The 13,262-nt window shown below is 37.2% G+C and overlaps 1 protein-coding gene and 1 long non-coding RNA gene across 2 annotated transcripts; both read right to left on the bottom strand.

Annotated features, from left to right (window-relative positions):
* Positions 1-7,615: 7,615 nt before the first annotated feature.
* Positions 7,616-9,087, bottom strand: LOC133615059 (metalloproteinase inhibitor 2-like). The gene is made up of 5 exons (XM_061973400.2): positions 8,881-9,087; positions 8,623-8,702; positions 8,445-8,547; positions 7,916-8,028; positions 7,616-7,849 (listed from the first exon to the last, which is right to left on the bottom strand). Exons 1-5 carry the CDS (start codon positions 9,008-9,010, stop codon positions 7,682-7,684), a joined length of 594 nt encoding a protein of 197 aa, XP_061829384.1. The 5' UTR covers positions 9,011-9,087; the 3' UTR covers positions 7,616-7,681.
* A 3,831-nt stretch (positions 9,088-12,918) lies between these two features.
* On the bottom strand, positions 12,919-13,262 carry LOC133615060 (uncharacterized). The gene is made up of 2 exons (XR_009816677.2): positions 13,183-13,262; positions 12,919-13,116 (listed from the first exon to the last, which is right to left on the bottom strand). It is a non-coding gene; the product is annotated as an uncharacterized lncRNA (long non-coding RNA).

Here is a 13,262-nt window from a genome sequence, read left to right as displayed (position 1 = left end):
AACAAACAGCATAATAACAACATAGCTGTAAAACAAGAAAGGCACACACTACATACATAAAGCCTAACCAGGCGTTTTCTCAAGGAATTCTGAAATAAAATCATGTCTGAAGCCCAGAACACTCTACACATTTCCCCACTTAGTTTAGAGAAAAGGAAATATTAGCCTGGCCCACTAGTATCCCTCTCTAGGTTTGTGAACTTTATAGTCTAAACATTTAGAGTGATGTGATAATCAAACACTCTAAAAGTTTAAAATGAAAGAGTATATAAGAGAATTGACAGAGTGTGTGTACCTTCACGTGTGCAGTGCCTCGTTAAAATCCAGCCGCTGTTGGAGGTGGAGGTGAGTGTGTCTCTTTACTAGCTTCGTCGAAGCATGTTGTTTTTGTCGCTGTTTCAGCATATTTGAAACTTACATTCAGCTAAAATGTTATTTTCTTTGTGGTCGATAAAAGAAACGTACTGAAAATATCTCCATTTTAAGAAACTCGGCTTCGGGGTTCGCCATGACGTCTTGATAGTAGACACAGACACGCCCCCTCCCACACACACACACACACACACACACACACACACACACACACACACACACACACACACACGTACACACAGACAGCGCGCGGCGCGCCTCTTTTTTGTCGCCTCTTCAGCAGCGACACTCAGATCTTCTCAGTTTCTAGCCGATACTACATAAAAAATAACGCAAAATAACGCAGTAACGCATCATGTAGTAACGGTAACGGAGTTACTGAATATAAAAAATAACGCGTTAGATTACTAGTTACCGCCGATAGCAACGGCGTTACAGTAACGCGTTACTTTGTAACGCGTTAGTCCCAACACTGGCAATCATTGACATAATTGACTATAATTATTAACCTTGGTCAGTTTGATGTCATACGTGATGTCATACTTATATTCACTGGCCGTCGCCTTTGAAACCACCTTTGCCTTGATTGCTAGAAAGAAAATGCCAGTCAATCTTTGACTAGAATTGAAGCAAACACCAATAAAAGGCATCTGCTAAACAGTCATGTGAGAACTCAAGTTGAGTTTAATTTCTCTAAAGAGATGGAGAAACAGAAAGCTATATTATAGGTCAGACTGGAAGTCTCTGCAGAGAGTGGTGAGGACGCTGGAAAAGATCAGGACTCCCCTTCCTCCTATCCAGGAGATTGCAAAAAACCGCTGCCTGACCAGGGCTCAGAAAATCTGTAGAGACTCCTCCCACCCCCACCAAGGACTGTTTTCACTGCTGGACTCTAGAAAGAGGTTCCGCAGCCTCCGTAGCAGAACCTCCAGGTTCTGTAACAGCTTCTTCCCTCAGGCCATAAGACTCTTGAACGCATCATAATCCCCTCAATTCCCCCCCCAAAAAACGGATTAACTTGCTGGAATATAAAGACAATATAACATACACCCATAAACGTGGATGCATATGCAAAAAAGCAAATTATATCTGCACCTTATTGCTCTTTTATCCTGCACTACAACGAGCTAATGCACCAAAATTTCCTTCTTATATGTACTGTGAAGTTCAAATTTGAATGATGATAAAAGGAAGTCTAAATCTAAGGTCAAAACAGTGCTGTTATTTTCATTAAGTCTTATTGAAGAAATGTGCCCGGTTAGACAGGAAGTCAACCAGAAATGTCAAAATGTAGTCAGGCTACATTCCTCTACTAAAATTGATTTAAAAAAACCAGTAAAGCAGGCAAAAATATCTTGGCTGGTATGTAAAACTCAAATTGAGTGCATGGGTGACTTGTCAAACCCTTATACATGTTCTCTATAAAACTAAAATTCTCATTACTGTCATTAAAAACACCAAGTTTTTAATGACAGCATATTTGTGAAAATATGTTTAGGAGCTGTAACTTATGAAAAAAAAAAAAAAAAATTAAAAGATGGTTTTGCCAGACTTTTTGGCACAAAGTAGATACAGTAAGAAATTGTTGGAAAAAGACATTTCATTGTTTAATTCATATAGTTACGGTTGCCAACTCCCTGAAAATAATCATTATGCTGGACTATAAAACAGTCTGACATACATCCGTAAACTGAATTTGAATGACAATAAAAGGAAGTCTAAATTTAAACGTAGATGCATATGCAAAAGAGCAACATATTTATCTGTACAATAAATATATTTATATCTGCACCTTTGTTGCCCTTTTATCCTGCAAAACAAGCTAATGCAATGAAATGTCATTCTTATCTGTACTGTAAAGTTCAAGTTTGAATGACAATAAAGGAAGTGTAAGTCTACAAAAAAGAAGGGACACCTTGCAGGGCTGGTGGACCTAAATTGTTTGAGCCTCTGTGTGAAAGGAGTCTTCTACTATCCACAAAAGTTGAGTGGAGGCAACTGAACTCTTAAGATGTTTCACAATTGCTTCCTTTCAACCTTTGTGGATTACTCACAATTACCTTTTTTTTTTTTTAACCATTCCACTCCACCCAGAATTTAATTAGATGCACAGGTTTTGGATTCATATAAATACATGGCAAACTAAATAATATATTTGTGCTAAATTTCTAAACAGAAGGAACTCTCCACTCTGTGGCTATTGTCTTTATGCTATATCGTGTTAGTTTGTCATTAAATTAAACCATCACACACCACTAATAGTTATGCCACAGATCTTTCAGTTCCAGTTTATTTTGAACATGCATACGATACAATGTAATGTATCACACTACTCCAGTTTCATTATAGCACGTCCAAAAAGGAGTAGGAAGTAGCAGAGCTTATTTAATCCCACCCCTTTTCACACCATAGCAATTTTATCCCATTGTCTTGTTCTCGGTAGTAGAACAGTGAATTATAAACCATAGTAACTAAACAAATATTAAATAAATAAATGTCTCAATAAAAAAAAAAGGTTCAAGATGTTAATCATAATTCTTGTTCTGTGTACTTTGTGAACACTTGTAGATTGAACAGTCTCTTAAACTGAATCATATTGGTGCTTTGATACATTCCATAATTTAATTCCACATACAGATATGCTAAAGGTTTTAAGTGTTGTACGAGCATACAAATGTTTACATGCTCATCAAAAGGGTGCAAAGTGGATCCGTGAAAGACGGCACGTACTCCACCTGCAGGACCAACTGCACTGAGTGACTAAACAAAACACACTCCCATGATTATGCCTTTTGCAACCATAGACCACAACTTGTACACACTTGAATTATCTGCTGCACTGACAACACACCTGCTCAGTGTGTGTTTAAGTTTATTTGGAACATGCACGCATACAACATGATACATCAGTTTCCAGTTTCTCTATTCAACATGTTCGAAAAGGAGTAGGAAGAAGCAGAGCTTATTTAATCCTACCGCTGTTCCTTTACATAGCAGTTGCTAAAACTTTTGTTCAATTGCCATTCTCAATTTATTCACAATATGCTTCATAAGTAATAAAAGTAAATGATGTTGGTTATTGTTGTAAAATTGCTCTGTCAAAACTGGCGTGTGACGTCACGATTGACCTTTTTTCCTCTACAGGACACACCAAACCCGGAACATGAATACACTGCAAAAACTGAAATCTAAGTAGGATTAAAAATCTCAAATAAGGGCAATGTTTGCTTATTTTCTGTCTGATTAGATAATTCTTCTCACCAAGCAGATTTTATGTTAGAGTGTTTTAATTGTTTTAAGGGTTTTGGTCCTTCAATTGGCACCTTCAATTTTCCCCGTGAGACAGCACAAGGTCAATCTGGTCAGGCAGGGTGTTATCATATGAAATTTAAATATCTGGGGGTTTGATAAGAGCATACTTGTTGCCATTTTGGGGACGACTTAGCCCGGTGACCATTGAGCGCAGCTTGTTTATGACCGAATCCAAACAACCTTCCTTAGTCATGGTGCAAAAAAGTCAACATATCAGACATAACACAACCTGCTCACTGAACTTTGTAAATATATATTTTTTAAAAACAGTCAACCACCATAAAAAATAAAAAATCACACCCATTTAAATCCATTGCAAATCATGATGGGAAAAATGCAAAAAAACTCTCTCCACACTTATTCATGTTTGGCGCATTTTAGCTACTTGATATTTCTAAATGATTACAAAACTTTAAGGCGGTCATCACAAAGATAAACAAAGTAGAAGTTGAACATTCACATATTCTTAATATCCACTTCTAATAATGAATGAAAATGTTATATGAACAATTATGTATCGGTTTTTTATATATCTATATATATATATATATATATATATATATATATATTAGGTGTGGGAAAAAAAAATCGATTCTAATTCGAATCGAGATTTTCACGTTGTGCGATTCAGAATCGATTCTCATTTTTTAAAAATCGATTTATTTTATTTATTTATTTTTTAATTTATCAATCCAACAAAACAATACACAGCAATAACATAACAATGCAATCCAATTCCAAAAACCAAACCCGACCCAGCAACACTCAGAACTGCAATAAACAGAGCAATTGAGAGGAGACACAAACACGACAGAACAAACCAGAAGTAGTGAAACAAAAATGATTATCAACAACAGTATCAATATTAGTTACAATGTCAACATAGCAGTGATTAAAAATCCCTCATTGACATTATCATTAGACATTTATAAAAAAAAAAAAAAAAAAAAAAAGAACAATAGTGTCACAGTGGCTTACACTTGCATCGCATCTCATAAGCTTGACAACACACTGTGTCCAATATTTTCACAAAGATAAAATGAGTCATATTTTTGGTTCATTTAATAGTTAAAACAAATTTACATTATTGCAATCAGTTGATAAAACATTGTCCTTTACAATTATAAAAGCTTTTTACAAAAATCTACTACTCTGCTTGCATGTCAGCAGACTGGGGTAGATCCTGCTGAAATCCTATGTATTGAATGAATAGAGAATCATTTTGAATCGGGAAAATATCGTTTTTAAATCGAGAATCCCGTTGAATCGAGAAAAAAAATCGATATTGAATCGAATCGTGGGACACCCAAAGATTCGCAGCCCTAAAATATATATACATATATATACATATATATATATATATATATATATATACAGTATATATATATATATATATATATATATATATATATATATATGTATATATGTATATGTATAGTCGAGGTTTCTGTGGTTTATCCGTTATACAGTGCTCAATACCGAGGTAAAGCGGAATATACGTTAGGTCAGGAAAAAATCTCTACAAGCCTGTTTCGCAGGTTTTCCTGCTCTTCAAGGGATTTTCCCCATGCTCCCATTTGTCATGTTGGGTCAGAAGGCCTCCGGCAGAATTCATACAGCGCTGGCAACAAGCTAGCTGGATTCTGATTGGATAAAAGCTCTAACTTAAAAGAGCAACACTGGAGCCTAATATGACATGAAGAGAATATGAATACTTTTATATATTTATGGAAAGTCAATTCAAAATAAAATTAACTTTTATTAATGATCATGATTTATGTTAGGCCACACCACTATTAAACTACATCAATTAAGTTTAAGTAGCACACCTATGCTGCAAAGCTGTAGTAGTGGGATTTAATTATCATACGGTATGGAAGTTATTTTTCTGTCAGCAATATGAAAGACATTATCAGTTTTATATTATAAATCAATCAGATAGAGTTATGGTGCACTCCGGTCGCATAATGGCAAATAATGACGCTCATCATAAGCTCACCAAAATAGACCGATGCAAAATAGTTGACGAATGAGCAGAAACAGGCGAAAATGTAATAAAAACTCACGTCAATGTTCCACAACTCGCTCTTCAGAGCAGACATTGAGGCAAATGTCCCCACAACTGTGAGAGACGTCTTTCATAATCTTCTCCGTAGTTAAAGTTAAGTTGAAGTACCCATGATTGTCACTCACACACGAGGTGTGGCAAAATTATTCTCTGCATTTGACCCATCACCCTTGATCAACCCCTGGGAGGTGAGGGGAGCAGTGAGCAGCAGTGGTGGCCGCGCCCGGGAATCATTTTTGGTGATTTAACCCGCAATTCCAACCCTTGATGCAAAGTGCCAAGCAGAGAGGTAATGGGTCCCATTTTTATAGTCTCAGAAACTGTTGACTTTGACATTTACATTTTGACTGTTTACACTGCAAGTAAAATGTGATTTTGACCTGACTCCAGTGTAAACGTGCACAGCCCTAATGTGGCCTCCATGTCACTTTACATGCACACTTCAATGAAGTGAAAACAAAGTTGACAGGAAGTAGCTACTACTACAAAATAAAATAAACGTAGCAACACCTTAAAATGTTTTGTTTTATGTGGAAATTAAATATGTGTGAATGGCTGTATATAGTGTAATATATTTGGGAGGGTTGTAATGGTTTTATGGTTGTTAGAGAGTGGATCTATGTGAACTTTATTTTTCAACTCACATGTAGGTAAATGCGCCATAGCGTCATTTAGGTCCTTCAATTGCCAAGTCTTCGGAATCAAAATATATTACTTATAGCCTATTTGCGCACTATTGACAAGTGATGCATCAAAAATTTGGTCGTCTTAAATAAAAACCGAAACCACAAGTTATGAAATATAAATTTTCGCTGGCGACTGCTTTTTTCTGGCACTCGAGTGACGTAGCTCGCCCTAAGCTGATGGGAAAAAAAATCACATTGCATTTTGATTGAATTCACATTTGAAAAGATCAGATAATCAGATTCAGGACGACCTCCTGATGTGGCCTGACTGATGCCAAAAGATCAGATTTGATCACTTTGAAGAGTTTAGATGGCAAAAAAAATATATATCAATTGAGGGTAAAATAATCTGATTTGCAATGTAAACAAGGCCTTTGATTGCACAGAATCCTTAAAATAGCCACAAATGTGCCAGTACTGAGACTAGTATTGAAGCGTGTTTACTTCAGTAAACACCGCAGGACGTCATACTGCCAAGTCTGTGTTCGGGTCAGTTTGCATTCACATTGGAGTCTGGACATACTTTTTTGTAATGTGGCCTATACAAAATCAGATTTGACAAAAAAAAAAAAAAGCTGAATTGGATAACCTACCCAGCAGTGTTCAATGCACTGAACTAGCCTTAACGATATCCTGCTCGATCTTGCTAAGGTAACAGTGAAAACGTGGACTGGGTTTTCCATACAGTAATGCGGTTGTTACTGATGGAACGGATATTAAGTACAGTCTTCAAATGAGTAATAGTGAAAAATAACAGGTTATTTTCTAATTCATATTCCTGCATTTAGTAAAACTGAAAAGTTTGAGGCTTAAGCCTCCGTAAAATAGACCTGACACCACCAATGGCTGAACCAATTGCCATTTTAAAAACCCTCAAAAAAATACACTTCAAAACTCAACCCAATGGGATGACAATGAGAAACATTCTTCTACAACATGAAAAGTGCCTTGATAACATGAGTTAATGCCATAAAAATTAAAAATTAAATTATCCTAGGTTCTTTCCTGCAGGACAAGGTGACAGTGTTGTGGCTGACAAGTCACCTTTTTTTTTTTAAATAATATTTATTCATTTGATTGGGAAATCATAATATAGGTACTGCAAAGACTGACATTTTTGAACTCATGATTGTCATTTTAAAAGCATGCAAACTCAACATAGTAAAAGACATTGCATTGCTTTAAATAGATGTGATTTTTTTTAATTTTCCTGCAAGGTGGGGATTTTGGAGTCTTTAATCCATTAACCCTTTGTGGGTGAGGCGGCCTCCTTGTACCAGACACAAGAACCATCCCTTCTCTTGATGCAAGCACATTGTTTGTCCTGCCCTGAATCACCAAACAGCTTTTCCGTCCACAAGCACTCAGTCGGGCCGCTGATCCCACACGGGACAGAGTCACAGCGAGTGATCTGGAGGATAAAACCTGATCAGGATTGAACACGTTCTTGGAAATGATGACCGTTAGGTTTGCTTACCTTGCAATCACAGCCCATTGAATAACGCTCCACCAGGATCGTGTGGCTGCTTTTCCAGGGAACAATGTAGTCACACAATGAGATGTACAGAGACCCGTCAGATCTCATTCGGCCTAAAAAAAGGGAAATATGGGTGACGAAAAAGCTGAACAGAGAATATGCCCCACTTAGATATCGTCAGCCTATGGTAAAATCAAAGTTATTTCTATAGCCCTTAATCACAAGTGTCTCAAAGGGCTGCACAAGTCCACCACTTTAACTAGGCTTTGTTACATTTTATATCAATGTTTACATAACCTTAATTTAAACTACAGCATGTACATTTCACACTAGCATATATTGCAAGGAAATTTTGAATCTCAAAGAGCCAAAACCCTTCAGTTCTAAAGTCGAACATTTGAACCACTCAGTCAAAACAGCGTTACAGTTGATGAAAGTTGTGATGAACAAGTGACTCAAACTCATTTCCATCATCTTCATGCTGGAAAAATAAAACCTTTTGAGATCTACCAGCATATAAGATGCTTACCTGTGATCAAATATTCTACACCTCTGGTCAGACTCACACCACATGCTGCAGAGTTGGATGCAGTGTAGATGGTACCAAAGAGCTTCTCAGGGCCTCTGAATGTCTGGAAAATCAAACCAAAAGAAAAATGTTTATTCCGCATAAACCTCATTAATTTGTATTAATGCCTCATAATCACCGCAATGTGTTGGATGTCATACTTGACGTCGTTAAATTTACCAACGCCGGTTTTTTTTGCAAGCACCTTTGCCCTGATGACTAGAAAGACAAAAATGAAGCCAGTCAATCTCTGAAGACTAGAATTACAACAAACTCCCTAAGAACCAAAAGAAGCCTCAGTCAGCCTTCATCTGTTTGGTAAAATCATAAAAGAGATTCAAATTCAAGCAGAGTCAACTGGCATCAGTCCTAAATTTAAATGCAGGATCTCACTTACCGACACCTGACTGGCAAAAGGCGGTCTGTGGATGCGTGAGAGGACAAGTGCAGGCGTGTGCTCCTTCTTGCAGCTGCCACATGCACAGCAGCACCAGGGGGAACACACAACACTTCATCCAACTCATCATGGAAGAAAATGTAGCTAAGAAGAGACAATTTTGGGAAAAGAAGTTCAGCAGGCAAATATTCTGATGTCCTTTCTGGACAAGGGTGGATGAGCAGCCTTTTATTACTGCAGGCTCCTCCCACACTTGCACAAGTGGAGGATTGATTTCAACTTTGCACACACCTGTCGGTGACGTTTTTAATGAAAAATGTGTGCGCATCCAGCAAACACTTTCTGTAAATATAACTTAGAAAAACTAAAGCACTTTGTCTTTCTGTGTGATGTGTCTGCACTAAAGCACCCAGACAATAAACGTCATTTAAAACAACACGCAGGAACCAGAGTATTTTTCTGGTCAAGTTTCTAGATATATTCAATTAGGGCTCGTTATATTGTTTCCACGGCAACTTGGCCCGATAGAGCTGAGAAAAGACACAAAGACAAAACAATAGACTAATAATAGTTTACTGATACAAAATCATCACTTACATTTTTTAATATTACACATTTTTAGATAATAAAGTAACTTTTTTCACTGCAGTGCCATTACCTCTCTACCCTTCCATTTTTCCGAAGAAATCATGATTTTTTTCCTTCTTTCCTGGACGATACAATGGACACAAGTTTGAACCCGTGAGGGTCTGCTTTTTTCTTTTTTTTTTTTAATAAAGTACCAGTATAATGGAAAAATAAATACTATTTATATGTTGAAATGGGTTTTATTTTATCCATTAAAAAAACATATCCAATGATATTTCCAGTCTGCAAAACATGTGAAAATATTGTCTAAGCATCCACAAAATGTCACGATATCAAACGGCCGTTTAGAATTTACTGCTCAAAAAGGCTTCGTCAATTTCCGTTGTGATGTCGTCACGGTGAGAACTCAGATCAGTCATACTGGATGTATGCACAAATGGGAAAGGGATGTGCTTTTTAACATTCACAATCCCTATGTATAAGACATATATGTGTTTGTTTTTTCATGAATTCTAAATTGTAAAAACAATGGTGTCAACATGGGCTCGTCTATTCCGCCCACAAAGCCCTCTATAAAAACATCCAAAACCCGCCAACAGTACTCCATTAACATCTAGTGAACTGTATATTAACTAAATATTAGCGATATTGTTATTATAAGCACTAACACAGGCAAACTAATTTTCAGCGGCGCATTAATCACAAAGAGCTAACCAGCTAATGAAGCTATATTGACATACTAAATGTAACCTGCTGCTGCTGGTGCATCCTTTCTAAACTGGTGAAAGTTAATTCTGGACAATCGGTGTCCAAATTACGACCCGCGGGCCAATTATGGCACCTTAAATTTTCCCCGTGAGACAGCACAAGGTCAACAAGCAATCTGGTCAGGCAGGGTGTTATCATATGAAATTTAAATATCTGTGTATATATATATATATATATATATATATATATATATATATATATATATATATATATATATATATACACATATATATATATATGTATAGTCGAGGTTTCTGTGGTTTATCCGTTATACTGTGCTCAATACCGGGGTAGAGCGGAATATACGTTAGGTCAGGAAAAAATCCCTACAAGCCTGTTTCGCAGGTTTTCCTGCTCTTCAGGGGATTTTCCCCATGCTCCCATTTCTCATGTTGGGTCAGAAGGCCTCCGGCAGAATTCATACAGCGCTGGCAACAAGCTAGCTGGATTCTGATTGGATAAAAGCTCTAACTTAAAAGAGCAACACTGGAGCCTAATATGACATGAAGAGAATATGATGAATACTTTTATATATTTATGGAAAGTCAATTCAAAAGAAAATTAACTTTTATTAATTAATGATCATGATTTATGTTACGCTACACCACTATTAAACTACATCAATTAAGTTTAAGTAGCACACCTATGCTGCAAAGCTGTAGTAGTGCGATTTGCTTATCATACGGTATGGAAGTTATTTTTCTGTCAGCAATATGAAAGACATTATCAGTTTTATATTATAAATCAATCAGATAGAGTAATGGTGCACTCCAGTCGCATAATGGCAAATAATGACGCCCACCGTAAGCTCACCAAAATAGACCGATACAAAATAGTTGACGAATGAGCAGAAACAGGCGAAAATGTTATAGGAACTCACGTCAATGTTCCACAACTCGCTCTTCAGAGCAGACATTGAGACAAATGTCCTCGCAACTGTGAGAGACGTCTTTCATAATCTTCTCCGTAGTTAAAGTTAAGTTGAAGTACCCATGATTGTCACACACACACACACTAGGTGTGGCAAAATTATTCTCTGCATTTGACCCATCACCCTTGATCAACCCCTGGGAGGTGAGGGGAGGAGTGAGCAGCAGTGGTGGCCGCGCCCGGGAATCATTTTTGGTGATTTAACCCTTAATTCCAACCCTTGATGCAGAGTGCCAAGCAGGGAGGTAATGGGTCCCATTTTTATAGTCTCAGAAAGTGTGGACTTTGACATTTACACTGTAGGCCAAAGTGGCCCGAATTTGATTTTTCCAGCTGACTGTTTGCAAGTAAAATGTGATTTTGATCTGACTCCAGTGTAAACCTGCACAGCCCTAATGTGGCCTCGATGTCACTTTACATGCACACTTCAATAAAGTGAAAACAAAGTTGACAGGAAGTAGCTACTACGACAAAATAAAATAAAAGTAGCATCACCTTAAAATGTTTTGTGAAAATTCAATACAATGTATGAATGGCTGTATATAGTGTAATATATTTGGAAAGGTTGTAATGGTTTTATGGTTGTTAGAGAGTGGATCTATGTGAACTTTATTTTTCAACTCACATGTAGGTAAATGCGCCACAGCGTCATTTAGGTCCTTCAACAATTGCCAAGATTTCGGAATCAAAATACATTACTTATAGCCTATTTGCGCACTATTGACAAGTGATGCATCGAAAATTTGGTCGTCTTGAAAAAAGAAACCACAAGTGATGAAATATACATTTTCGCTGGCGACTGCTTTTTTCCGGCGCACGAGTGACTTAGCTCGCCCTAAACTGATGGAAAAAAAAGTCACATTGCATTTTGATTGAATTCACATTTGAAAAGATCAGATAATCAGATTCAGGACTACCTCCTGATGTGGCCTGTCTGATGCCAAAAGATCAGATTTGATCACTTTGAAGAGTTTAGATGGCAAAAAAATATATATATCACTTGAGGGTAAAATAATCTGATTTGCAATGTAAACAAGGCCTTTGATTGCACAGAATCCTTAAAATAGCCACAAATGTGCCAGTACTGAGACTAGTATTGAAGCATGTTTACTTCAGTAAACACCGCAGGACGTCATACTACCAAGTCTGTGTTCGGGTCAGTTTGCATTCACATTGGAGTCTGGACATTCTTTTTTGTAATGTGGCCTATACAAAATCAGATTTGACAAAAAAAAAAAGCCGAATTGGATAACCTACCCAGCAGTGTTCAACGCACTGAACTAGCCTTAACGATATCCTGCTCGATCTTGCTAAGGTAACAGTGAAAAAGTGGACTGGGTTTTCCATACAGTAATGCAGGTGTTACTTATGGAACGGATATTAAGTACTGTCTTCAAATGAGTAATAGTGAAAAATAATAGGTTATTTTCTAATTCATATTCCTGCATTTAGTAAAACTGAAAAGTTTGAGGCTTAAGCCTCCGTAAAATAGACCTGACACCACCAATGGCTGAACCAATTGCCATTTTAAAAACCCTCAAAAAAAATACACTTCAAATACTTCAAAACTCAACCCAATGGGATGACAATGAGAAACATGCTTCTACAACATGAAAAGTGCCTTGAGAACTTGAGTTAATGCCATAAAAATTAAAATGACAAAAATTAAATTATCCTAGGTTCTTTCCTGCAGGACAAGGTGACAGTGTTGTTGCTGACAAGTCACCTTTTTTTTTTTTTAATAATAATAAACAAGGTGGGGATTTTGGAGTCTTTAATCCATTAACCCTTTGTGGGTGAGGCGGCCTCCTTGTACCAGACACAAGAACCATCCCTTCTCTTGATGCAAGCACATTGTTTGTCCTGCCCTGAATCACCAAACAGCTTTTCCGTCCACAAGCACTCAGTCGGGCCGCTGATCCCACACGGGACAGAGTCACAGCGAGTGATCTGGAGGATAAAACCCGATCAGGATTGAACACGTTCTTGGAAATGATGACCGTTAGGTTTGCTTACCTTGCAATCACAGCCCATTGAATAACGCTCCACCAGGATCTTGTGGCTGCTTTTCCAGGGAACAATGTAGTCACACAATG

This window comes from Nerophis lumbriciformis, linkage group LG22, assembly GCF_033978685.3.
Source record: "Nerophis lumbriciformis linkage group LG22, RoL_Nlum_v2.1, whole genome shotgun sequence".
Classification (NCBI taxonomy): Eukaryota; Metazoa; Chordata; class Actinopteri; order Syngnathiformes; family Syngnathidae; genus Nerophis; species Nerophis lumbriciformis.
Note: the sequence above shows the minus strand (reverse complement) of the source record. Positions and strands in the feature narration are given on the sequence as shown.

Coding starts and splice junctions, on each gene's coding strand:
- LOC133615059 (XM_061973400.2), bottom strand. CDS start 9,010: ATGATGAGTTGGATGAAGTGTTGTGTGTTCCCCCTGGTGCTGCTGTGC. Junction 8,548..8,622: donor ATGACATCCAACACATTGCG/GTGATTATGAGG, acceptor TTGATTTTCCAG/ACATTCAGAGGCCCTGAGAA. Junction 8,029..8,444: donor TGTAGAATATTTGATCACAG/GTAAGCATCTTA, acceptor CCCTTTTTTTAG/GCCGAATGAGATCTGACGGG.